This window comes from Ictalurus punctatus, chromosome 19, assembly GCF_001660625.3.
Source record: "Ictalurus punctatus breed USDA103 chromosome 19, Coco_2.0, whole genome shotgun sequence".
NCBI classification, from domain to species: domain Eukaryota; kingdom Metazoa; phylum Chordata; class Actinopteri; order Siluriformes; family Ictaluridae; genus Ictalurus; species Ictalurus punctatus.
This window is the reverse complement of record NC_030434.2, coordinates 7,233,868-7,261,372: the sequence shown is the minus strand read 5'-3', so window position 1 is coordinate 7,261,372 and position 27,505 is coordinate 7,233,868. Positions and strand designations below refer to the sequence as shown.

Sequence of the window (27,505 nt, the reverse complement as noted above, 5' to 3'; positions counted from 1 at the left end):
ATGCTCCAAAAGCAGTTTATTAATGTAAAGGAAATCTGGTATAAAAAATTTAAATGCTACCATGCTGACTTTACAGCTACCCACTAAAAGCAAAACCTGAAACAGGGAGGTATTTATATGGATAAATTATATATTGATGGAAAATTACCCTTTAAAATGTAATGATTATTTCCTGACATATTATCTCTTTAAGACATATCTTACCCCTTCCTATCCCACCATATATATATATATATATATATATATATATATATATATATATATATATATATATATATATATATATATATATATATATATATATATATATATATATATATATATGCACACACACAGCCACTAAGTAGCAACAATACAAAGACTTAAATACCCTGCAGTGTCTTCGGTATGTACTCGAAGTATTGGCTTCGACTCGTCCTGGCCGTATTTGCATTTGTACTTGTATTTGCATCAGTCTCTCTAAATATGGTCTGGATCTCAGGTGATCCGTTGGCGCTTTGCATGACAGGTGAAGTGACCTGGGGCATCAGTTTCACTTTTCCACGTAACTCAGAGGAAACAGAGCTGCATAAAAGCGCAGACTAAAAACGAACTTAATTAGTTATTGATCGACTTACTTTGCCGAGTTTCTCAGCTGTTAGAGATGAGCGCGAGCCTGAGTGAGCAGTATGAGGAGAAGGTGCGCCCGTACATCGACCTGATCGAGTCTCTGCGCCCGCTCGGTGTGGAGAAGGACCTCGCGCTTCCAGCCATCGCCGTGATCGGAGACCAGAGCTCGGGGAAGAGCTCGGTGCTGGAGGCGCTGTCCGGAGTCCCTCTGCCCCGCGGGGGAGGTGAGACACCATGGGTCAACTTATTAATCATATGGGTTTATAAAAAAAGAAGTGATTTATTATTATTATTATTATTATTATTATTATTATTATTATTATTATTATTATTGTTATTATTGTTATTGTTGTTGCTGTTATTTAAATTTTTTGCTATGATTATAATTATTCGTTTTATTTATTTCATGAAATATCCGAAGTGCATTTGAGTGCACTCATTATACTGTATCTCAAGATAAAAAAAATAACTCAAAAACAAACAAACAAGCAAACAAACTGTCACGTTACAAAGGAAGATACGGAAGCAAGCGCAGATGTTCAAACAGTTTAATAAACAAACAAACAAACAACAAAACAAAGACACTGAGACAACTAGGCAAAATACTGTGGCTAAAGCTAAACATAAACTATGAAAGAAAACATTGTACAGGGACAAAGGTCAAGATAGACAATAGGTAAGACGAGGAAGCAGTACAAACATTGGCTATATATATGAGTGCTTGTTAAACAGAAACGTGAGACAGGTGCAGGTGGTCCTGTGACAATGATGTAGTATGGTGCAGTGGCTGCTGGGAAATTAAGTCCAGAGTTACCTCCTTGATATATGACACAAACAAACAAACAAACAAACAAAAAAAAAAACAGTGATATTTCCCTTTTCGTCTAACTTTTTTTTTTTTTTGTAAGTCAAATAACATTATAATTACATCCAACTTTTATCTGTAATGACTTTAAACTCTAATTTAATATAATTGTATTGTTATTATTTAATAGAATGTGAAATATGTATGACATATCTGTGAATGAATTCAGGAAGTAGACTCGTGTTATCAGAGGATGGAAATACTTTGCAGATCTTTTTTTTTTTTTTTGCAGGAAAAGGACATTTGCGTTAGTGTACATGTAAATTGTGACAGAATTCAGAAGAATTGTAGTGAATGTCAAATCCAAAACCAACTTTACTACGGTGACTGCGTTCTCTGCGACTGTAGTGATCGATGTCACTTACAAATACAAACACGCCCCATTGTAGGCCTATACTCCCACCCCCGACACTAACTGACCGGTGTCTCTGTGAAGCGTGATACAAACGCAAAGGGATTTGCGAATCTGTTTGAATACTGGCACACTACGTACGATGCCGAGGAAGTGACGTAGCCAGCGGGGTAATTGCTGTTGCTACAGTATTTCTGACAGCTTCATAACTCGTAATACACAACTGCAAGTGAAATGCAACTGCAAGTGGATTTTGTGTGGCATTTGAAATTTGCCGGACATTGTACATTCATGTATACGAAAACGCGGTAATATGCGATTTGCATTTTCGTTTTTGCTTGAATTCTGTCGCAATTTACGTGTCCACAAGTAGGAAACACAACTGCAAATCCAATTTGCGTTTAATTTTGAAAATTGTCCACAAGATACTTCCATTTCAAAAGAATTTACAAACCCGATCAAACCTAATTTACATACAGTAGTGCACATGCTCACAGGACCGATCGGACCACTTCAGGGACATCAACAGAGTCTTAACGGAGCCGAAACTTTAATACGGATAAAGTTACGTTCACGTACGTGAAATTTGAATTTCAGGTTTAATCTATTTCAAACGCATTTATTCATCTTCATTTTATTTTCACTCTCATAGCAAATATCACTATCAAGTATTATGTGCACAGTTATGTTAGCCTAATGTAATGTTCATTACCAATAGAAACTTAATAGTCAATAGTAACATAGAGAGATATGTAATGATTGTAAAGTCTTTATATTTAACATTATTTACACTGAAACTTTCTGAACATACAGCAAATCGCTACGTACGACATTTGTATCAGAATGGCTTCAAATGTTTAAAAAAGATGAATAAATGTCAGAGAGGTGTATTCAACTTTTTTACGGTTATATTCTCTGCCGTTAATCAAGAAGATATCGTGACACGATGTCCACTTGAGCTCAAGATGAAGAAGAGCAGACAGAAGGACTTCTGGCATGGAAAAATCAAGTACAAGGACATTGAGAGAGACATTACAGATCCAGCAGATGTGGAGAGATCGATTAGAAAAGGTAACAATGTTGTGAATCATAGTCATACAGCTCTATAAAGAAAGGATTATCAAGTCTCTGACATTTTAGACACAGTATGGCCAAATATTTGGTTTGTTTTCACTCTATCAGTGAATGTCATGCTGTCAAATCTTGGGATGACACTTATACAGTAAAATTAGTGGACAGGAACTAACTGTTTATTTATTATTATTATTATTATTATTATTATTATTATTATTATTATTATTAAGCTTACAACAAAATCAAGCAAATTTCAATGAGTACTTACCTAAGTCCTAAGTGGACGAATGTTGAATACAAGCAAGCTTTGTTACTTTTTTGACTTGTAATGAAGCTACACAAAGTCCTCTCTAATGCTGAAGAGGAGGAGGTAAAAGCTATAGTCTGTAAAATTCTTTTACAAATAAAAACTTGAATAAAATTAAATGAAAATGTGATTGTATTATGACTATTCTGTCCCATTGCCGTGTTGTGTTGTGTTTGCCAGCTAGCTTTGTTTGGGCACATACTTTAACATTAGCAGTCTAATTTGATTATCGTCTTTTTCTCAAATTTTGTCAAGCCAACATTGTTTGGACTTATTCCTAAACATTCGCTATCTAATTAGGTTGCTGTTTTGTTAGCTAGCTAGCTTTGCTTAATTATATATTTTACCTAGCTGACTTATTTTTGTTTTAATTATTACTGTCTCATGTGCATGTTCTTCTTTTAGCTCAGAATGAAATAGCTGGAGCCTTGGGCATGAGCGACGAGCTCATCAGGCTGGAGGTGACATCGACCAATGCTCCCGACCTCACGTTCATCGATCTGCCTGGTATTGTCCGAGTGCCAGTCAAAGGCCAACCGGAGGACATTGAGGAACAGGTTAATTGCATTTAAGGATTATTTAAATGGATCGTATTTGTTATGTGGTATACTGATTAAATATGACATTGTAAACTCTGATAAAATATCAAATGAAGCATTTTGAAATGTATCAGTGCATGCCTGACCTTTTCAGATTAAGAGCCTGATGAAAAAGTTCATCACAAAACAAGACACCATCATCTTGGTGGTGGTGCCGTGTAACGTGGACATCACCACTACTGAAGCGCTGAAGATGGCTCAGAAAATCGATCTACTCGGTGAAAGAACGATTGGTCTGTATTTTTAATATATAGTGAATTGTGACTGTAACACTTCGCTTCGGTTTGGAGGGAAAAGTATAGCAGTTTTATTTCCCTGTGCATAGGTCAATGCACATGCTTACACGAAGCTCTGTGCAGCTCAGCTATCGCTCTCGCGTAGCTCTAGTCTCGACCCTCTTTATCCTTGCCACTACTTACTGAACAGGACACTCATTAGCCAAATTTCACACAGGTCTGGCATCCTTACCGCTCACCTTCCGCAGCTCTGCTCTCCATTCCTCTCGACCACGCCCAGCGCTTCCACAGTGATGTTTTAACACGTACACAAGATATCTTCCATAAACATTTTGCATGTGTGTTCATAACAGGCATCCTAACAAAGCCCGACCTGGTGGAAAAAGGCAAGGAGGATGAGGTGGTGTCCGTCATCAATAACGACATCATTTTCCTCACTAAAGGCTATACGGTCGTCAGGTGCCAAGGACAGCAGGAGGTCGTGGACCGCATCTCTCTGTACGAAGCCATCGAGAAGGAGAAGCACTTCTTTATAGAACACCCACATTTCAGGTAGACATTTTAATCTCAGGGAAGATATGTCTTGAGAATTTTCCGTAATTTGCCATCGGGAATCTTTAAATGCACAGTATGTAGAATTTCAATTTTAATATAAGAGTATTAACCATGTTAGATAGTACAAGTGGTCCTAATCATATTGTTGAAAAAAAAACTCAGTGAGATGAATGTAAAAATGCAGTTTTCACAGGATGCCGTATAAAGCAGGAAAAGCTACCATTCCCAAGCTGGCTGAGAATCTCACACTCGAACTTGTCCTTCACATCGAGGTAAAGCTAGATTGTATGGTACATAAATGTCTCTGCTCATAGTAAAATACTTGCTGGTAGTAAAATGTGGCTGTGTGTGTGTTTTAGAAATCTCTGCCGCAGCTGAAGGAGCAAATCCAGCTGATGTTGGCTGAAACTCAGACTGAACTGGATCGCTACAACTCTGGGCCTCCTACAGATCCAGAACAATGGATGGACTTCCTGACTGATGTGAGTTGTACACAAAAATGAAATAAAGACTAACAGCGAAGATCCTGAAATTTGGAATAATGTCATTTAACATGTCCTTGGAAAGTCATTTCCTGGTTATTGTATCCTTGGTAACTAGTATATCCAGAGTTTTTCACCATGCACTCGATGTACCGCTGCAAATATTGTCTAATATACCCAGAGTTTAATTTGAGCAGCTCTGAAATGTATCGCACCTTAAAAGGTGAGAGTCTAAGAGAGCGAGCGGCAACAGGTCGTTGTTGAAGCAGTTTGGAGACCGGAATGAAAGGAAAACACGAAGGGCCTAGATATTGTAGATCAACTCATCACTTCATCACTTGGCATCACTTCATTTCTCTCACGTTCTTACTTTCATCCCTTCTGTGGCTGATGAATAAATGATTACACACACACACACACATACATATATATATATATATATATATATATATATATATATATATATATATATATATATTTATATATATATATATATATAAACAAAACTTATCTTTACATTATCTGACTTAGGATCTTCTGACATACGGTTTATTCCTTTCATCCCTGGAAAGAAACCTAATTGATTTCCTGCTCACAGACCGACAAAGATGAAAAATGCCGTATTTGGGTTCGGCAAATTCAACTCACTTTTATTTGTATAGCGCTTTTAACACTGAACATTGGCTCAAAGCAGCTTTACAGAAATATATAAACACACGACAGAGATTCTAAGTGTGAATTTATCCCTATTGAGTGAGTTGGTAGCGACAGTGGTGAGGAAAAACTCCCTAAGATGATATGAGGAAGAAACCTTGAGAGGAACCAGACTCAGAAGGCAACCCGTCTTCATCTGGGTAACAGCGGATAGTGTGAAAGTAATATAAAGTTCATTATGGTTTTAACATGAAGTCTGTTTGTTGGTCTAGTCCACTGTTCACCAAAAGAGACCGGAGTGTAAAACTGCATGTGGTAATCGCAGTCCCAAGGCCATCACAGCAACCGTAGTCCCAGCAACCACAACGAGAATGTCCATGTGGAATTGAGGTCCAAAACCATTTCCATTGTACTTCAAGCAGTATCATCCTCAGCAATCTCCAGACTGTAGCCTCCAGTTGATGAGAGCTCCATCCAGACCTAGGGCATCAGGATGGATCAGGCAGGTCCGGAGAGCAGAAAGTGTCAGGATCACTGGCTTCTCCATAATATCACGTGTGGCTCGACCATCAATTCCGTTTTCATTTATACCTGCTTTCATTTTACATCATAGCTTTACGAACCTTCTGGCTAATGTTGACGGTGAGCTGAAATCAGGAGACGTTCATAAACGATCTACAAAATAATCCCATATTTAACTCTGCCCAAACAGCAAATGAATGGTATAGAGTACAGGTCTCCAATCTTATCTGAAAATGGCCGGTGTGGGTGCAGGTTCTCATTCCAACAAGCAGGAGACACACTTCACTACAACGCTACCGTATTACACTGAGTGCATCTGAGTTTTTATTCTTTTAAAAAAAATCAGTCTGACTACAGGCATTTGTTTGTTTATTAGAAAATAACAGCATTCACTCAGGACGCCATCAACATAACAATTGGAGAGGAGACGAAGAGCATGCCACATGTCAACATCTTCTCCACTCTGAGGAGAGAGTTTAATGACTGGAAGACGGATCTAGACAAAAGAGGAAACACATGTGAGTGACATGTGGTGTGATGATATATCTCTGTGTCTGTATATCAAGGACGTTACAGATGTTGGGTACCTGAAATATTGCAATAAAAAAATTTACTAATTTAATTCCCGCAGGTACTACCTACAGTATGACTTTGCACATTTGAAAACCTTTCACCAAGCATCTATATTTCAACATAATCTTTGTTTAATTTAAATAGGGATTTTCTGGGGGAAAAAAATCTTATCTAAACTGAGAAGCCAGTCAGAGTTGTAGGAAATTGTATATTTACATATTTATAAGTCATAGATGAAGAATAATGAAGCCATATCTTCTGTTATAAATCTATTAAAAGTGTTCTTGTACAGTAGGAGTGTCCACTTTTATTTTACAAACACATGAGTGGGGATGGGATGTAGGATGGACAACACTGAAGGTTATGGCGTTTACCTTTACCCTGAACCTTTACTTTGGTGGCGGAGGGGATTTTTAGTTAACAAGGGCATTGAGAAGGAAGTGAAGGAGTATGAAGAAAAATACAGAGGCAGAGAACTCCCAGGATTCATCAACTACAAGACCTTCGAGATTATACTGAAGGACCAGATCAAACAGCTGGAGAAACCTGCCATCAGGAGAATGAAGGACATCTCAGGTAAATGGCATATATGAACTCATTAGAAGATAAACGTACGGAGCCATTTCGCAGGCTTTGTATTCTGTCTTATATGTAAGGTAAAAAATAATGGGAAAATATCACGATTTACTACTACATCATATTTCCACAGATTCCACATCAATTTCTCTTCCACATTCTGCTTTGCCTTTTGTGTGCATCGAGATTTATTACAGAAATTAATGTTTTTCTTTTTTTCTTTTTCCTTTTAGATTTCATTAGGAATGAGTTCATCCAGCTGGCTCAATCCAACTTTCCGGACTTCCCGAATCTCCTCAAATTGACAAAAGTAGGTCCTCATATTTACACGAACTTTACAGACACGTTTGAAACTCTGCCTACATTTGCTGGACCATGAACACCAAATGACAATATATGATAAACATGAACCAAAAGGTCTAGTACAAGAAGCATGCTGTCAGGGAATATCATGTTCAAGCATGTCATGGTGAGATGGTCCTTTCTTCCTCCAGACCAAGATCGAGAACATAAAGCAGCTGAAGGAGTCCGAGGCTGAATCGATGCTGAAGACTCAGTTTAACATGGAGCTGATGATCTATACTCAGGATAGTGTCTACACTAACATCCTGAACATGCTGAAGCACATGGAGGAAGAAGATGAGAGACAATCTCATGGCATGGCTCGCCCTCCTTGCAATAGTTTGTACAATCGCTCAGACACTGAAGCCACCCTGGAGGATCTGACGCACTACCTCAAGTCTTACTACAGCGTAAGTGGTTATTGTCAATCGTTCATTTCCTGGTGTTACTGATGATATTTCTGATTATTTGCAATGTTATCATGTTCAACCACAGTAAGAGGGCATAACCATGATGGATACTACTCTGAAATCCTTATTTCAAGGCGTAGTACCTGCTTTGATTTTTGACAGATTATTGTAGTTCACAAACATATAACGTGAACATTCCTTTAGCCATAACACACCACTTATACCTGCGTACTGACTTTTTTGAGAGGATTTGGAGTTCTCTTGGCATTTGCACTTGGACTTAAAAGATGGGTTTTCTCACATACACTGCAGCAAAATGAAATTCTTTTTTTGCATATGCCAGGTTGTTAGGAAGCTAGGACCAGACATGAGCAAATAGGGGCTTAAGGGCCTTGCTCAAGGGCCCAACAATGGCAGCTTGGCAGTGCTGGGGCTTGAACCCTTGGCTTTCTGATCAGTACCCCAGAGCCTTAACCATTGAGCCAAGTAATACCTTATTTTAGAAAACAGCCTAATCACTGGCGCAATGTACAAATGATGCCCACTAGTTGAAGTTAAGACGTGGCCTCGAAAAGGATTTGATTGTTTTCGGTCTCGAATTGGTGTGGCTTTCCTTTCTTTTGAACTCGATGTTGGCTTGGCCTGGATCCCCTCCCCCCAAAAAACTCTGTCATGACTCGACCTCGGCTGGCCCTGGTCTTGTAATTGGATGGTCTTGACTACAATATTATTTGAGACAGACTTCTATTACTTGTTGCTTACTGTAGCCTTAACGCTCCAGTTCAAAAAATTAAATTTCAAACACAACATGCATGCCTTATCTTGATTGACTCTGTTTGGGGTAAATTTTTCTTAATTGAATATGTGTTTAGATTGCGAGTAACCGTCTGGCTGACCAAGTGCCTCTGGTGATCAAGTACAAGGTGCTTCAGGAGTCAGTGGAGCAGCTGCAGAGAGAAATGCTACAGCTCATGCAGAATTATAACATTAATGATCTGTTGGAAGAAGATTATTTCATCAACATCAAACGCAACAACCTAAAAAGCCGCCAGAAACGTCTGGCGGAGGCCCTCGTCAAACTGGTCTTGTTATAAATTACAAATTTATAGTCAATTATGGATATAATTGGATATATAATTATGTATAACTTTTGAAAACTTTAGGCGATGCAGGTAGTAATGATAATAATGATTAATATATTTACTTTTAGATGATTAGTTCATATAGCTACTTAAAAGCTTTGCATTTTTTGTTTGTTGCACAATATTTAAAGAAACGTAATCGAAATATCTGTTAATGCAATTTCTTACTTTGCTGTGTTGAGTCTGTGACAAAATTATCCTAGATGTACTTTTTTTTGTTTGTTTTGGGACTGTTATATGCTTCTTATACTTGCTGGGAGAATGATTTTATTATTTCTTTTTCACTTGGATTGATAATGATTAATTAGGAATAAACTTTCATAAAATCTAGTTTGGACGTCATTGGAAGTTTTACTTGTTTTTCTGTCTTAATCCCACACACATTATGCTGGTGATATATTAAACATACCATGTCAGGATTGTGTACGTGGAGTTTGAATGTTCTCCTCATGCTTCGAGAGTTTCCTCCGAGTACTACAACGTCCTCCTCCAGTCCAAAGACATGCACTGTAGGCTGATTGCCATCTCTAAAATATGTGTCCATAGTATGTGAATGTGTGTTGGAACCCCATCCAAGGTGTCCCCTGCCTTGTGCCCAAAGTCCCCTGGGATATACTCCAGGCTCCCTGCAACCCCATCTTTGGTCTACTTGGTGTCATATTATGTCACAATAAAACTCTACAGAAGTGACAATGAAGCATGATCAGAGATCAAACATTACAGTAAAGTAAATGTTGCCTGAAAATGAAAAAGTCACAGCATAAACCATTGTGTGTGTGTGTGTGTGTGTGTGTGTGTGTGTGTGTGTGTGTGTGTGTGTGTGTGTGTGTGTGTGTATGTGTGTGTGTGTGTGTGTGTGTGTGTGTCATCACATTCTACATATTTTCCATCTTATTCACAATATTATTAAGGGGAAAAAATCGTCCATTGCACCTTTAACATACGAATGACAATGTAAAAATAAATAAATAAATAAAAAACCTACACATTGTATGCTATAAAACTTCTCATGTGTGGCATTTTCCCAGCATTATGTAGCATGTTTTATCAGTGAGTACTTTGTTGCTTTACAAAGTAATTTTGTACACTCTCACCACTTTTAACCAAATATTACCCAAATATAATCTGTAAGTGTGCAAAAACCATTGCCTAGCTTCAGGCCGTCTTTGTTCCTCCTCTGGCACTACTTAATTTTTCTAACGTTCTTAATGAAAAATGCCATAGAGCAGGGAACAATTCTGCTTTATTTTATATCTGTTTTAATTTTGTGCATAAGTACATACTGTGATTTCTGGCAGATTTTTCTAGCTAAAGAATGTAATAATTGAATATTCCATTAGCAACAATTAGTGCCAATAAAATGCCGAATTATTATTTATCAACCCTGTAAATTGCGATCGCAAATTAGAACGTTAAGCTTTAGCGTTAGGCCTGTTGTTCAATCGGAATCATGTTGAGATCATATGTCTGGCTATCCAGGTAATGCTCCAAAAGCAGTTTATTAATGTAAAGGAAATCTGGTATAAAAAATTTAAATGCCACCATGCTGACTTTACAGCTACCCACTAAAAGCAAAACCTGAAACAAGGAGGTATTTATATGGATAAATTATATATTGATGGAAAATTACCCTTTAAAATGTAATGACTTTTTCCTGACATATTATCTCTTTAAGACATATCTTACCCCTTCCTATCCCACCTTATATGGGACATACAGTATCTCACAAAAGTGAGTACACCTCTCACATTTTTGTAAATATCTGATTATATCTTTTCATGTGACAACACTGAAGAAATGACACTTTGCTACAATGTAAAGTAGTGAGTGTACAGCTTGTGTAACAGTGTAAATTTGCTGTCCCCTAAAAATAACTCAACGCACAGCCATTGATGTCGAAACCGCTGGCAACAAAAGTGAGTACACCCCTAAGTGAAAATGTCCAAATTGGGCCCAAAGTGTCAATATTTTGTGTAACCATCATTATTTTCCAGCACTGCCTTAACCCTCTTGGGCATGGAGTTCACCAGAGCTTCATAGGTTGCCAATGGAGTCCTCTTCCACTCCTCCATGACGACATCACGGAGCTGGTGGATATTAGAGACCTTCTGCTCCTCCACCTTCCGTTTGAGGATGCCCCACAGATGCTCAATTGGGTTTAGGTCTGGAGACATGCTTGGCCAGTCCATCACCTTTACCCTCAGCTTCTTTAGCAAGGCAGTGGTCGTCTTGGAGGTGTGTTTGGGGTCGTTATCATGCTGGAATACTGCATACTGATCATGCTCTGCTTCAGTATGTCAAAGTACATGTTGGCATTCATGGTTCCCTCAATGAAATGTAGCTCCCCAGTGCCGGCAGCACTCATGCAGCCCCAGACCATGACACCCCCACCACCCAGCTTGACTGTAGGCAAGACACACTTGACTTTGTACTCCTCACCTGGTTGCTGTTACACACGCTTGACACCATCTGAATCAAATAAGTTTATCTTGGTCTCATCAGACCAGAGGTCATGGTTCCAGTAATCCATGTCCTAAGTCTGCTTGTCTTCAGCAAACTGTTTGCGGGCTTTCTTGTGCATCATCTTTAGCAGAGGCTTCCTTCTGGGATGACAGCTATGCAGACCAATTTGATGCAGTGTGCAGCATATGGTCTGAGCACTGACAGGCTGACCCCCCCACCCCTTCAACCTCTGCAGCAATGCTGGCAGCACTCATACGTCTATTTCCCAAAGACAACCTCTGGATATGACGCTGAGCATGTGCACTCAACTTCTTTGGTTGATCATGGCGAGGCCTGTTCTGAGTGGAACCTGTCCTGTTAAACCGCTGTATGGTCTTGGACACCATGCTGCAGCTCAGTGTCAGGGTCTTGGCAATCTTCTTATAGCCTAGGCCATCTTTATGTAGAGCAACAATAATTTTTTTCAGATCCTCAGAGTTCTTTGCCATGAGGTGCCATGTTGAACTTCCAGTGACCAGTATGAGGGAGTGCGAGAGCGATGACACCAAATTTAACACACCTGCTCCCCATTCACACCTGAGACCTTGTAACACTGAAAAGTCACATGACACCGGGGAGGGAAAATGGCTAATTGGGCCCAATTTGGACATTTTCACTTAGGGGTGTACTCCCTTTTGTTGCCAGTGGTTTAAACATTAATGGCTGTGTGTTGAGTTATTTTGAGGGGAAAGCAAATTTACACTGTTACACAAGCTGTAGACTCACTACTTTACATTGTAGCAAAGTGTCATTTCTTCAGTGTTGTCACATGAAAAGATATAATCAAATATTTACAAAAATGTGAGGGGTGTACTCACTTTTGTGAGATACTGTATTTATAATATGTCTGCACACACACACAGCCACTAAGTAGCAACAATACAAAGACTTAAATACTCTGGAATGTCTTCGGTATCAACTCATTGGTTAAAAATGTTTTTCTTGAATCCACAATTCTAAGGTAAATTCAGCACAGTTATTGACCCACCTTATCTCAATGGGTTTTCTGTATTGGCTTTGACTCGTCTTGGCCTTATTTGCATTTGTACTTGTATTTGCATCAGTCTCGCTAAATATGGTCTGGATCTCAGGTGATCCGTTGGCGCTTTGCATGACAGGTGAAGTGACCTGGGGCATCAGTTTCACTTTTCCACGTAACACAGAAGAAACAGAGCTGTGTAAAAGCGCAGACTAAAAACGAAATTGTTATTAGTTATTCATCGACTTACTTTGCCGAGTTTCTCAGCTGTTAGAGATGAGCGCGAGCCTGAGTGAGCAGTATGAGGAGAAGGTGCGCCCGTACATCGACCTGATCAACTCTCTGCACCCGCTCGGTGTGGAGAAGGACCTCGCGCTTCCAGCCATCGCCGTGATCGGAGACCAAAGCTCGGGGAAGAGCTCGGTGCTGGAAGCGCTGTCCGGAGTCCCTCTGCCCCGCGGGGGAGGTGAGACACCATGGGTCAACTTATTAATCATATGGGTTTTTACAAAAACATAAAAACAAACCCCAAAAAATAATTTTTTCTTCTCGTTCTTCTTCTTATTATTGTTATTATTGATAATATTTTACATTTATGATCCGATTATATTTATTAGTTTCATTTCTTTCATGAAATTGCATCCAAAGTGCATTCGAGTGCACTCATTTTACTGTCGCTCAAGAAAACTAACTTAAATAACTAAAAAAAAGAATTAAAAAAAAAGCAGTGATAATTTCCATTTTCGTCTAAATTAAAAGAACAAGAACAAAAAAAGCCAAATAACATTATAATTACACCCACAACTTTTACCTGTAATGATGTTAAACTCTAACGTAATAATAATTTTATTAAGGTTATACTATTTAATACAATGTGAAATATGTTTGACATTTCTATAAATGAATTCAGGAAGTAGGCTCGTGATATCAGAGAATGAAAATACTTTGCAGATCTTTTTTTTTTTTTTGCAGGAAAAGGACATTTGCGTTAGTGTACGTGTAAATTGTGACAGAATTCAGAAGAATTGTAGTGAATGTCAAATCCAAAACCAGCTTCACTACGGTGACTGCGTTCTCTGCGACTGTAGTGATCGATGTCACTTACAAATACAAACACGCCCCATAGTAGACCTATACTCCCACCCCCGACACTAACTGACCGGTGTCTCTGTGAGGCGGCATACAAACGCAAAGGGATTTGCGAATCTGTTTGAATACTGGCACACTACGTACGATTCCAAGGAAGTGACGTAGCAAACGGGGTAATTGCTGTTGCTACAGTATTTCTGACAGGGTCATAACTCGTAATACACAACTACAAGTGAAATGCAACTGCAAGTGGACTTTGCGTGGCATTTGAAATTTGCTGGACATTGCACATTCACGTATACGAAAACGCGGTAATATGCGATTTGCATTTTCGTTTTTGCTCGAATTCTGTCGCAGTTTACGTGTCCACAAGTAGGAAACACAACTGCAAATCCAATTTGCGTTTAATTTTGAAAATTGTCCACAAGATACTTCCATTTCAATGGAATTTACAAACCCGATCAAACCTAATTTGCATACAGTAGTGCACATGCTCACAGGACCGATCGGACCACTTCAGGAACATCAACAGAGTCTTAACGGAGCCGAAACTTTAATACGGATAAAGTTACGTTCACGTACGTGAAATTTGAATTTCAGGTTTAATCTATTTCAAACGCATTTATTCATCTTCATTTTATTTTCACTCTCATAGCAAATATCACTATCAAGTATTATGTGCACAGTTATGTTAGCCTAATGTAATGTTCATTACCAATAGAAACTTAATAGTCAATAGTAACATAGAGAGATATGTAATGATTGTAAAGTCTTTATATTTAACATTATTTACACTGAAACTTTCTGAACATACAGCAAATCGCTACGTATGACATGTATCAGAATGGCTTCAAATATTTTTTTAAAAAATGATAAATGTCAGAGAGGAGTATTCGACTTTTTTACGGTTGAATTCTCTGCCGTTAATCACGAAGGTATCGTGACACGATGTCCACTTGAGCTCAAGATGAAGAAGAGCAGACAGAAGGACTTCTGGCATGGAAAGATCAAGTACAAGGACATTGAGAGAGACATTACAGATCCAGCAGATGTGGAGAGATCGATTAGAAAAGGTAACAATGTTGTGAATCATAGTCGTACAGCTCTATAAAGAAATGATTATCAAGTCTCTGACATTTTAGACACAGTATGGCCAAATATTTGTTTTGTTTTCACTCTATCAGTGAATGTCACGCTGTCAAATCTTGGGATGACACTTACACAGTCAAATAAGTGGACAGGAACTAACTGTTTATTTATTCTTCTTCTTCTTATTATTATTATTATTAAGCTTACAACAAAATCAAGCAAATTTCAATGAGTAGTTACCTAAGTCCTAAGTCAACTAATGTTGAATACAAGCAAGCTTTGTGTCACGAACCTCGAATCGGCATGGAAGCAGAAGCGGGCGGCAGGTGTAGAGCGTGTTATCGGGAAGTTCAAGAAAAGTAGTCGTAAGACAGGCAATGGTCAAGCGATCGGACGACAACACAAATGGGGTCAGCCAGAGAGCGTAGTCAAAACCGGAAACAAGGGTCGAGGATAACAAGAAGACTAACTAACTAGATTAGCTTGGTAATGCAGAGAAACGAGTTGACTGAACGTATATTTCGCATTGACTCTAGGTGAATGACATCCCTAAGTACTAGCGGTGAGAGTGTGTGTGTGTGTGTGATTGGAGCCAGGTGTGTCTGATCAGAACTGTGGGGATGGTGAGCGCATGCGTACATGAGAAGTGAGTGTTGCATCTTGGGAAATTTAGTTCTGATCTGACTGATCCCACCCCCACAAAGGGCTCACGCTGGGAGCCGAGTTCTTTCTTGGCCTCCCCCGGGGTTGTGGACCTGGGGGATCAGGATAAGTTGCGTGAAAGTCTTTAGTAAGCTGTGGATCCAGTATGTCCTGCTCGGGAACCCAGCATTGTTCCTCAGGTCCATAACCCTCCCACTCAACCAAATACTCCAGCTTGCCTCTCCTGTGTCTAGATTTGGTGATTTTCTTGACACGGTAAGTCGGTTGTCCATCCATTTCCAGAGGGGTCGGAGTAGTTTCAGATGGTACTTCTGTAGCTAATGGACCATTGACAACACGTTTGAGACGTGATACGTGGAATGAGGGGGAGATGCGGCTGTGTCGTGGCAGTTCCAGACGGTAAGTGACTTCATTGATTCGCTTGAGGATCTTGAATGGTCCAGTGTATCTTGGTGTTAGTTTTTTACAGCTATGAGGTTGTCTTAAGATCTTGGTGGACAACCACACCCTATAGCCTGGTTGGTAATTAGGGTGTTTGTTGCGGTGGCAATCTGCTTTGCGCTTGTATGTGTCTGTGGTCTCTTTCAGGCATCGGTGGGTGTCAGCCCAGACACGCTCACTACGTTCAAACCATTGGTCAACGGCAGGAGCTGCGGTGGGAATCGCGTTCCATGGGAACAGTGGCGGTTGGTAACCTAGTACGCACTGGAAAGGGGTGAGATTGGTAGCCGAATGACGTAGTGAATTTTGGGCGTACTCTGCCCATGGCAGAAACTTTCTCCAATCCTCTGGGTTATTGGCACAGAAAGTACGGAGGAATTGCCCTAATTCCTGATTGATTCGTTCAACTTGTCCGTTGGCTTGTGGGTGATATCTGGAAGTGAGATTCACTGTTACTCCCATCTTAGTCATGAAGTTGGACCACACTCTGGAAGTAAACTGCGGGCCCCTGTCACAGATAATCTCCTCCGGAATGCCAAAATATATAAAAACATGCTGGAATAGAAGTTCAGCTGTCACGAAGGTGGTGGGGAGAGCGGGTAATGGAATAAAACGTACGGACTTGGAAAAGCGGTCCACTGTGACTAGAACTGTGGTATTTCCTTGGGATCTTGGTAAATCCGTTACAAAGTCAACTGATATGTGTGACCATGGGCGTTCGAGTATGGGTAAGGGCTTGAGCCTCTGAGCTGGGAGGGTCCGAGGTACCTTATTCTGTGCGCAAGATGAACAGGATGCCACCACCTTGTGTATACCTCCCTCCATATTGGACCACCAGTACTTCTCTTTTAGGAGATGGTATGTGCACTGTGCCCCTGGATGCCCTGTACCGAGTATCATGTGCGCCCAGATGATGAGTTCTTGACGGTACTCTTCGGGTACAAAAAGTCTGTTCAGGGGACATTTTACGGGTACTTGCAACTGGGGAATCTCCTGTAGTTCCACTCTAGCGCATTGATGATACATGAGGGATGGATGATATACTCCTCGTGCTTGTTGACACGTTCTGTGTGGTCAAGACGAGACAGGGCATCAGCTTTTATGTTATTGGACCCTGGTCTGTATGATAACGTGAAGTGAAACCTGGTGAAGAACAGGGCCCATCGGGCATGGCAGGGTGTGAGTCTCTTTGCAGTGCGAAGATACTCCAGGTTCTTATGGTCTGTGAAGATGACAAAGGGATGTGTAGCCCCCTCTAACCAGTGTCTCCACTCCTCCAGCGCTAACTTAACTGCCAAGTGTTCACGATTTCTCATATTGTAGTTTCTCTCAGAGGGGGAAAGCCTTCGTGAGAAGAATGCCACTGGATGGAGCTTTGGCCTCTCTCCGAACCGCTGGGATAAAATGGCTCGTACCGCGGTCTCTGACGCGTCCACCTCCACTATAAACGGTTTAGATGGGTCCGGATGTTTGATGATGGGTGCAGTAGTGAAGGCTTTCTTGAGCTTGTCGAAGGTGGTTTGGGCGGTTGGATTCCATGACAGACGTTTGGGTTTCCCCTTTAGAAGGGACATTAAGGGGTTGGCGATGGCACTGAAATTCCTAATAAACCTTCTGTAGAAGTTTGCAAACCCCAGAAACCTCTATAGTTCCTTGATTGTCGTGGGTGTGGGCCAGTTTACTACTGCCTGGACCTTCTCTTGATCCATGGAGATCCCTTCGGGGCTGATGATGTATCCCAGAAACGCAATGGTGCTTCTATGAAATTCGCATTTCTCAGCTTTAACATATAACTGACGTGGTGAACATGTTCCTCCCGGGAGTTAGAATATATTAGAATGTCATCTATGTAGATGATCACATGGCGTCCCAGCATGTCACATAACACGTCGTTAATTAGACATTGGAAGACCGAGGGAGCATTAGAAAGCCCATACGGCATGACCTGATACTCATAGTGACCTGAAGATGTGCTGAACCCAGTTTTCCATTCATCTCCTTCTCAAATCCGGACCAAGTTGTATGCACTGCGTAAGTCCAGTTTCGTGAAGACGGTGGCAGTGCGTAGTTGTTCCAGAGCAGCTGGTACTAGAGGTAGTGGGTAACGGTACTTGATACAACACCGGTTTAATCCTCTGTAATCGATGCATGGTCGTAAACCTCCTCCCTTCTTCTCTATGAAGAAAAACCCCGCTGATGCTGGAGAAGTAGATGGTCGTATATAACCTTGGTGCAATGCTTCCTGAATGTACTCCTCCATGGCTTTTTGTTCAGTTACTGTTAACGGATAGACTCTCCCTCGCGGTGGTGTAGTGCCTGGAAACAAATCGATTGCGCAGTCATAATCTCGATGAGGAGGTAGTCCACTAGCCTTCTTTTTACTGAATACTTCAATGAGGTCGTGGTAAACACTGGGGATCAGAACGTTGTCTGCCTTGTCAGGGCTCTCAACGGATGTGGACACTAAGGTGATCACAGGGACTTGGAGAAAGTGATTGATGCAATGAGCTGACCACTGTGTGATCTCCCTTTGATTCCATGAAATTTGTGGGTTGTGATGTTCGAGCCAAGGAAGACCGAGAACCACTGGATGCCGGGCCGTCACAATGACATGGAACGTAATTTTTTCCTGATGAAGAGCGCTGGTGCGGAGGTTAATAGGTTCGGTGCAGTGGGTAATTAAATCTCCAATGGGGGCTCCATCAGTGGCTTGGACACGGCGGGGAGTGCTGAGAGGACGAATGGGGATGTTGTATTGGTGTATGGTCTCTTGGTCGATGAAATTCCCCGCCGCTCCAGAGTCGATCAGCGCCTCTAAAATACAGGAAATGCCTGAGTATTCTAATATAACTGGTAATACAAATGCAGACTGAACTGAGTACTGGGCAGTGGGTTCTAAACTCACCCCTGACTGAGGTTGTTTGGGAGTTTTGGTTTCCCCTCGCGTAGAGCACTGTTTGAGAGGGCATTGTTGCACGAAGTGGCTCTTCTCGCCGCAGTAGAAACAACAATGTTCACGGCGCCGTCGTTCCCTCTCCTGCATGCTCACCCGAGTCTGTCCCAGCTGCATGGGTTCACCAGGGCTCTCAGAAGCTGGTACTTATGGAGCGGTGGCTCCGTAGTAGACAATCCAGGCGTATAGCTAATTTAATGAGTGAGTCAAGAGTCAGCTGATTATTACGACACGCCAGCTCCATTACGATGTCGGCATTTAATCCCCGGCGAAACATAGTCTTTAGAGCTGGTTGATTCTATCCACTCCTAGTGTTTACAGTACGAAATTCAAGAGCGTAATCCACCACACAACGTGATCCCTGCGTCAAGGATAATAATTCCTCCTCAGTCTCCCGGTTGTCTGGAGAATGATCGAATACAGTGTGGAAACGTGATGTCAGCTGATCATATGTGCTGATGACGTTCCCTTCCTGTTCCCATTCCGCTGTGGCCCAGAGGAGTGCTCTCCTGGTTAAGAGTTCCATGAAGTGGATTATTTTCCGATTCTCCATTATGTCTGGGTACGTTGAAAAAAACAGGGAGCACTGGAGTAAAAAACCTCGGCAGTGTGCCGGATCTCTGTCATACCTCTCCCGCGCTGGAGTGGGAGGTAAGCGTGTGGTCGGTGCCGTAGAAAACTGCGCGGTTTGGTTTAGCCGAGCTACCTGCTCAGTCAGGCTTGCGAGACGGTGATCATGGTCACTAACCATCCGGCCATGACCCTCGATGGCTTGCGGCCAATGGGGATCTCCTGCTGCTTCCATTGGAAGGCGAAGTATTCTGTCACAAACCTCAAATTGGCATGGAAGCAGAAGCGGGCGGGAGGTGTAGAGCGTGGTATCGGGAAGTTCGAGAAACGTAGTCATTAGACAGGCAATGGTCAAGCAATCGGACGAACAACACAAACGGGGTCAGGCAGAGAGCGTAGTCGAAAACAGAAACAAGGGTAGAGGATAACGAGGAGACTAACTAACTAGATCGGCTTAGTAACGCAGAGAAACGAGTTGACTGAACGTATACTTCGCATTGACTCTAGGTGAATGACATCCCTAAGTACTAGCAGTGAGAGTGTGTGTATGTGATTGGTGCCAGGTGTGTCTGATCAGAACTGTGGGGATGGTGAGCGCATGCATGCATGAGAAGTGAGTGTTGCATCTTGGGAAATTGAGTGCTGATCTGACTGATCTGCTGTGACACTTTGCTACTTTTTTGACTTGTTATGAAGGTACACAAAGTCCTCTCTAATGCTGAAGAGGAGGAGGTAAAAGCTATAGTCTGTAAAATTCTTTTACAAATAAAAACTTGAATAAAATGAAATGAAAATGTGTGATTGTATTATGACTATTCTGTCCCATTGCCGTGTTGTGTTGTGTTTGCCAGCTAGTTTTGTTTGGGCACATTCTTTAACATTAGTAGTCTAAGTAGTCTTTCTCAAATTTTATCAAGCCAACATTGTTTGGACTTATTCCTAAACATTCGCTATCTAATTAGGTTGCTGTTTTGTTAGCTAGCTAGCTTTGCTTAATTATATATTTTACCTAGCTGACTTATTTTTGTTTTAATTATTACTGTCTCATGTGCATGTTCTTCTTTTAGCTCAGAATGAAATAGCTGGAGGCTTGGGCATGAGCGACGAGCTCATCAGCCTGGAGGTGACATCGACCAATGCTCCCGACCTCACGTTCATCGATCTGCCTGGTATTGTCCGAGTGCCAGTCAAAGGCCAACCGGGGGACATTGGAGAACAGGTCAATTGCTTTTAAGGATTATTTAAATGGATCGTATTTGTTATGTGGTATACTGATTAAATATAACATTGCAAACTCTGATAAAATGTCAAATGAAGCATTTTGAAATGTATCAGTGCATTCCTGACTTTTTCAGATTAAGAGCCTGATGAAAAAGTTCATCACAAAACAAGACACCATCATCTTGGTGGTGGTGCCGTGTAACGTGGACATCACCACTACTGAAGCGCTGAAGATGGCTCAGAAAATCGATCTAACCGGTGAAAGAACAATTGGTCTGTATTTTTAATATATAGTGAATTGCAAAACTTGTGACTGTAACACTTCTCTTCAGTTCGGAAAAGTATAGCAGTTTTATTTCCCTGTGCATAGGTCAATGCACATGCTTACACGCAGCTCTGTGCAGCTCAGCAATCGCTCTCGCGTAGCTCTAGTCTCGACCCTCTTTATCCTTGCCACTACTTACTGAACAGAACACTCATTAGCCAAATTTGGCACAGGTCTGGGATCCTTACCGCTCACCTTCCGCAGCTCTGCTCTCCGTTACTCTTGGCCATGCCCAACGCTTCCACAGTGATGTTTTAACACGTACACAAGATATCTTCCATAAAAATTTTGCATGTGTGTTCATAACAGGCATCCTAACAAAACCCGACCTGGTGGACAAAGGCAAGGAGGATGAGGTGGTGTCCGTCATCAATAACAACATCATTTTCCTCACTAAAGGCTATACGGTCGTCAGGTGCCAAGGACAGCAGGAGGTCGTGGACCGCATCTCTCTGTACGAAGCCATCGAGAAGGAGAAGCACTTCTTTATAGAACACCCACATTTCAGGTAGACATTTTGATCTCAGGGAAGATATGTCTTGTGAATTTTCCAGAATTTGCCACTGGGTATCTTTAAATGCGCAGTATGTAGAATTTCAATTTTAATATAAGAATATTAACCATGTTAGCTAGTACAAGTGTTCCTAATCATATTAATCTATAAAAAAAAAATGGTTGCTGTTGAAAAACAACTCAGTGAGATGAATGAAAAAACGCGATTTTCACAGGATGCCGTATAAAGAAGGAAAAGCCACCATTGCCAAGCTGGCTGAGAATCTCACACTCGAACTTGTCCTTCACATCAAGGTAAAGCTAAATTGTATGGTACATAAATGTCTCTGCTCATAGTAAAATACTTGCTGGTAGTAAAATGTGGCCGTGTGTGTGTGTGTTTTAGAAATCTCTGCCGCAGCTGAAGGAGCAAATCCAGCTGATGTTGGCTGAAACTCAGACTGAACTGGATCGCTACAACTCTGGGCCTCCTACAGATCCAGAACAACGGATCTGCTTCCTGACTGATGTGAGTTGTACACAAAAACAATCACTTCATTTCCCTCACATTCTTACTTTCATCCCTTCTGTGGCTGATGAATAAATGATTACACACACACACACACACACACACACACACACACACACATATATATATATATATATATATATATATATATATATATATATATATATATATATATATATATATATATAAACAAAACTTATCTTTACATTATCTGACTTAGGATCTTCTGACGTACTGTTTATTCCTTTCATCCCTGGAAAGGAACCCAGTTGATTTCCTGCTCACAGACCGACAAAGATGAAAAATGCCGTATTTGGGTTCGGCAAATTCAATTCACTTTTATTTGTATAGCGCTTTTAACACTGAACATTGGCTCAAAGCAGCTTTCCAGAAATATATAAACACACGATAGAGATTTTAAGTGTGAATTTATCCCTATTGAGTGAGTCGGTAGCGACAGTGGTGAGGAAAAACTCCCTAAGATGATATGAGGAAGAAACCTTGAGAGGAACCAGACTCAGAAGGCAACCCGTCTTCATCTGGGTAACAGCGGATAGTGTGAAAGTAATAAAAAGTTCATTATGGTTTTAACATGAAGTCTATTTGTTGAACTAGTCCACTGTTCACCAAAAGAGACCTGAGTGTAAAACTGCATGTGGTAATCGCAGTCCCAAGGCCATCACAGCAACTGTAGTCCCAGCAACCACAACGAGAAAGTCCATGTGGAATTGAGGTCCAAAACCATTTCCATTGTACTTCAAGCAGTATCATCCTCAGCAATCTCCAGACTGTAGCCTCCAGTTGATGAGAGCTCCATCCAGACCTAGGGCATCAGGATGGATCAGGCAGGTCCGGAGAGCAGAAAGTGTCAGGATCACTGGCTTCTCCATAATATCATGTGTGGCTCGACCATCAATTCCGTTTTCATTTATACCTGCTTTCATTTTACATCATAGCTTTACGAACCTTCTGGCTAATGTTGACGTTGAGCTAAAATCAGGAGACGTTCATAAACGATCTACAAAATAATCCCATATTTAACTCTGCCCAAACAGCAAATGAATGGTATAGAGCACGGGTCTCCACTCTTATCTGCAAATGGCCGGTGTGGTTGTAGGTTTTCATTCCAACAAGCAGGGGCCACACTTCACTAAAATGCTACCGTATTACACTGAGTGCATCTGAGTTTTTATTCTTTTTTAAAAAATCAGTCTGACTACAGGCATTTGTTTGTTTATTAGAAAATAACAGCATTCACTCAGGACGCCATCAACATAACAATTGGAGAGGAGACGAAGAGCGTGCCACATGTCAACATCTTCTCCACTCTGAGGAGACAGTTTAATGACTGGAAGACAGATCTAGACAAAAGAGGAAACACATGTGAGTGACATGTGGTGTGATGATATATCTCTGTGTCTGTATATCAAGGGCGTTACAGATGTTGGGTACCTGAAATATTGCAATAAAAAAAATTACTAATTTATTTCCCGCAGGTACTACCTACGGTATGACTTTACACATTTGAAAACCTTTCACCAAGCATCTATATTTCAACATAATCTTTGTTTAATTTAAATAGGAATTTTCTGGAAAAAAATCTTATCTAAACTGAGAAGGTAGTCAGAGTTGTAGGAAATTGTATATTTACATATTTATAAGTCATAGATGAAGAATAATGAAGCCATATCTTCTGTTATAAATCTGTTAAAAGTGTTCTTGTACAGTAGGAGTGTCCACTTTTATTTTACAAACACATGAGTGGGGATGGGATGTAGGATGATCCACACTGAAGGTTATGGCGTTTACCTTTACCCTGAACCTTTACTTTGGTGGCGGAGGGGATTTTTAGTTGAGAAGGAAGTGAAGGAGTATGAAGAAAAATACAGAGGCAAAGAACTCCCAGGATTCATCAACTACAAGACCTTCGAGATTATACTGAAGGACCAGATCAAACAGCTGGAGAAACCTGCCATCAGGAGAATGAAGGAAATCTCAGGTAAATGGCATATATGAACTCATTTGAAGATAAATGTATGGAGTCATTTCGCAGGCTTTGTATTCTGTCTTATATGTAAGGTAATAAATATGGGAAAATATCACAATTTACTACTACATCATATTTCCACAGATTCCACATCAATTTCTCTTCCACATTCTACTTTGCCTTTTGTGTATATTGAGATTTATTTATGTATTTATTTATTTATTTATTTATTTTAGATTTCATTAGGAACAAGTTCATCAAGCTTGCTCAAACCAACTTTCTGGACTTCCCGAATCTCCTCAAACTGACAAAAGTAGGTCCTCATATTTATACAAACTTTACAGACACGTTTGAAACTCTGTCTACGTTTGCTGGACTGTGAACACCAAATGACAATATATGATGAACATTAAGCAAAAGGTCTAGCACGGTGTTTCTTAACCGGGGGGTCTGGGGCATTTGTGGAGAGTTTGTGGGGGGTGCAAAATTTTTTTTAGAATTAACACACATCCCCGTGACCCTGAAGGAAGGACAAGCGGTATAGAAGATGGATGGATGGATGGATGGATTAACATACATGACATCATTTGGGTCCTCGGTGTATTTTATTGCTTTTCAAATAGAATGTGTATAAATGGAAAAACTCCACTTTCTCCCTCCTTCTGTATTTTCTTTTTGTTGGGGAGATTAGCCTGCCTTTTATCTAGCTGTTAGTGCAGACCAGTGTTGCCAACTTAGCGACTTTTCAGACCCTTTTAGAGGCTTTTTTTTGAAGGGGAAAAAAGAGCCTAGCAACTTTTTGGACAAACCTTAGTAACTTTCCAAATATCACCAGTACTGTCCTGCAAGCGTGAGGTCCTGCTTTACCCAAGCTCACACCTCTCTCTGTGTCTGCTCTGTTCAGTGTGGGACTGAGAGCCGGAGATTTAACAATGTCATGTATAACGAGACGTGCCCTTCCTCCACATTTACTTAATTCTTATGTAAATGTTTTTAGAATGCAAGACGAATGGAATGCAACATGTTTTACATGTAAAATAGTCCACGTTATTACATCATAGTTCTCTTGTTCAAAGTAGCTATAGTGTTCAGAAACATTTTTGATCATTCATGTTCCATACCTGTCTGTTATTTAGTTTTATAAGTCATAAAATTATTTTTTTTAAATCATAAAAGTTATGAAAAATAATATAAAAAATACAAAAACAAAAAAAATCTATCTATCAATCAAAAACAGATTATATATATATATATATATATATATATATATATATATATATATATATATATATATATATATATATATATATATATATATATATATATATATATATATATATATATATATATATATATATATATATATATATATATATATATATATATGGGCATGCCACATGATAGGGAAGGCTTGGGGGGGCATTAGTTTCAAAAGGTTGAAAACCGGTGGTCTAGAACAATAACCACCATGCTGTCAGGGAATATCATGTTGAAGCATGTCATGGTGAGATGGTCCTTTGTTCCTCCAGACCAAGATCGAGAACATAAAGCAGCTGAAGGAGTCCGAGGCTGAATCGATGCTGAAGACTCAGTTTAAGATGGAGCTGATGATCTATACTCAGGATAGTGTCTACACTAACATCCTGAACATGCTGAAGCACATGGAGGAAGAAGAAGAGAGACAATCTCATGGCGTGGCTCGCCCTCCTTGCAATAGTTTGTACAACTACTCAGACATTGAAGCCACCCTGGAGGATCTGACGCACTACCTCAAGTCTTACTACAGTGTAAGTGGTTATTATCAACTGTTCATTTCCTGATGTTACTGATGATATTTCTGATTATTTGCAATGTTATCATGTTCAACCACAGTAAGAGGGCATAACCATGAAGGATACTACTCTGACCATCACTACTCATTTAAAGGCGTAATACCTGCTTGGATTTTTGACAGTTTATTGTAGTCCACGAACATATAACATGAACACTCCTTTAGTCATAACACCCCACTTATGCCTGCGTATTGACTTTTTTGAGAGGATTTGGAGTTCTCTTGGCATTTGCACTTGGACTTAAAAGATGGGTTTTCTCACATACACTGCAGCACAATGAAATTCTTTTCTTTGCATATGCCAGGTTGTTAGGAAGCTAGGACCAGACATGGGCTTGGTGTGGCTTTCCTTTCTTTTGAACTCGATCTTGGCTTGGCCTGGATCCCCTCCCCCCCAAAAACTCTGTCATGACTCGACCTCAGCTGGCCCTGGTCTTGGAATTGGATGGTCTTGACTACAATATTATTTGAGACAGACTTCCATTACTTGTTTCTTACTTTAGCCTTATCGCTCCAGTTCAAAAAATGAAATGTCAAACACAACATGCATGCCTTATCTTGATTGACTCTGTTTGGGGTAAATTTTTCTTAATTGAATATGTGTTTAGATTGCGAGTAACCGTCTGGCTGACCAGGTGCCGCTGGTGATCAAGTACAAGGTGCTTCAGGAGTCAGTGGCACAGCTGCAGAGAGAAATGCTACAGCTCATAAAGAACTATAACATTAATGATCTGTTGGAAGAAGATTATGACATCAACATCAAACACAACAACCTAAAAAGCCGCCAGAAACGTCTGGCGGAGGCCCTCGTCAAACTGGTCTTGTTTTAAATTTCTTGTTTTAAATTTCAAATTTATAGTCAATTATGGTTTACGGAAAAATGTATAACTTTCTATTACTTTAGGAAATGCAGATAGTAATGATAATAATAATTGATATATTTACTTTTAGATGATTAGTTCATATAGCTACTTAAAAAGCTTTACATTTTTTGTTTGTTGCACAATATTTAAAGAAACGTAATTGAAATATCTGTTAATGAGATTTCTTACTTTGCTGTGTTGAGTCTGTGACAAAATTATCCTAGATGTACTTTTTTTTGTTTCGGCACTTGTTCTCTGCTTCTTATACTTGCTGGGAGAATGATTTTATTTCTTTTTCACTTGGATTGATAATGATTAATTAGGAATAAACTTTCATAAAATCTAGTTTGGACGTCATTGGAAGCTTTACTTGTTTTTCTGTCTTAATCCCACACACATTATGCTGGTGGGTGATGATATATTAAACATACCATGTCAGGATTGTGTACGTGGAGTTTCTCCACATGCTTCGAGAGTTTCCTCCAGGTACTACAGTGTCCTCCAATCCAAAGACATGCACTGTAGGCTGATTGCCATCTCTAAAATATGTGTCCATAATATGTGAATGTGTGTTGGAACCCCATCCAAGATGTCCCCTGCCTTGTGCCCAAAGTCCCCTGGGATATACTCCAGGCTCCCCGCAACCGCATCTTTGCTCTACTTGGTCTCATAT

At 40.3% G+C, this 27,505-nt stretch overlaps 2 protein-coding genes across 5 annotated transcripts; both read left to right on the top strand.

Annotated features, from left to right (window-relative positions):
- Positions 1-525: 525 nt before the first annotated feature.
- On the top strand, positions 526-9,722 carry LOC108279589 (interferon-induced GTP-binding protein Mx1-like). 4 transcript variants are annotated; one of them, XM_053688526.1, is made up of 12 exons: positions 526-833; positions 2,760-2,897; positions 3,613-3,764; positions 3,901-4,039; positions 4,396-4,594; positions 4,791-4,869; positions 4,957-5,079; positions 6,632-6,773; positions 7,246-7,404; positions 7,638-7,714; positions 7,899-8,156; positions 9,029-9,722. In XM_053688526.1, the coding sequence occupies exons 1-12, from the start codon at positions 644-646 to the stop codon at positions 9,248-9,250; spliced, it is 1,878 nt and encodes a 625-aa protein (XP_053544501.1). In that variant the 5' UTR covers positions 526-643; the 3' UTR covers positions 9,251-9,722. The 4 variants fall into 4 exon arrangements, with proteins under 4 accessions (XP_053544501.1, XP_053544499.1, XP_053544500.1 ...); XM_053688524.1 differs by having other exon boundaries at positions 4,782-4,869; XM_053688525.1 differs by having other exon boundaries at positions 2,757-2,897.
- Positions 9,723-12,964: 3,242 nt separating this feature from the next.
- On the top strand, positions 12,965-27,189 carry LOC108280072 (interferon-induced GTP-binding protein Mx1-like). Its single transcript, XM_017494836.3, has 12 exons — positions 12,965-13,245; positions 14,804-14,941; positions 20,652-20,803; positions 20,940-21,078; positions 21,440-21,638; positions 21,859-21,937; positions 22,029-22,151; positions 23,393-23,534; positions 24,004-24,150; positions 24,375-24,451; positions 25,668-25,925; positions 26,578-27,189. Exons 1-12 carry the CDS (start codon positions 13,056-13,058, stop codon positions 26,797-26,799), a joined length of 1,866 nt encoding a protein of 621 aa, XP_017350325.1. The 5' UTR covers positions 12,965-13,055; the 3' UTR covers positions 26,800-27,189.
- Positions 27,190-27,505: the final 316 nt, after the last annotated feature.

Coding starts and splice junctions, on each gene's coding strand:
- LOC108279589 (XM_017493907.3), top strand. CDS start 644: ATGAGCGCGAGCCTGAGTGAGCAGTATGAGGAGAAGGTGCGCCCGTAC. Junction 3,765..3,900: donor CGGAGGACATTGAGGAACAG/GTTAATTGCATT, acceptor TGACCTTTTCAG/ATTAAGAGCCTGATGAAAAA. Junction 4,870..4,956: donor AACTTGTCCTTCACATCGAG/GTAAAGCTAGAT, acceptor TGTGTGTTTTAG/AAATCTCTGCCGCAGCTGAA.
- LOC108280072 (XM_017494836.3), top strand. CDS start 13,056: ATGAGCGCGAGCCTGAGTGAGCAGTATGAGGAGAAGGTGCGCCCGTAC. Junction 24,151..24,374: donor GAGAATGAAGGAAATCTCAG/GTAAATGGCATA, acceptor TATTTATTTTAG/ATTTCATTAGGAACAAGTTC. Junction 24,452..25,667: donor ATCTCCTCAAACTGACAAAA/GTAGGTCCTCAT, acceptor TTGTTCCTCCAG/ACCAAGATCGAGAACATAAA.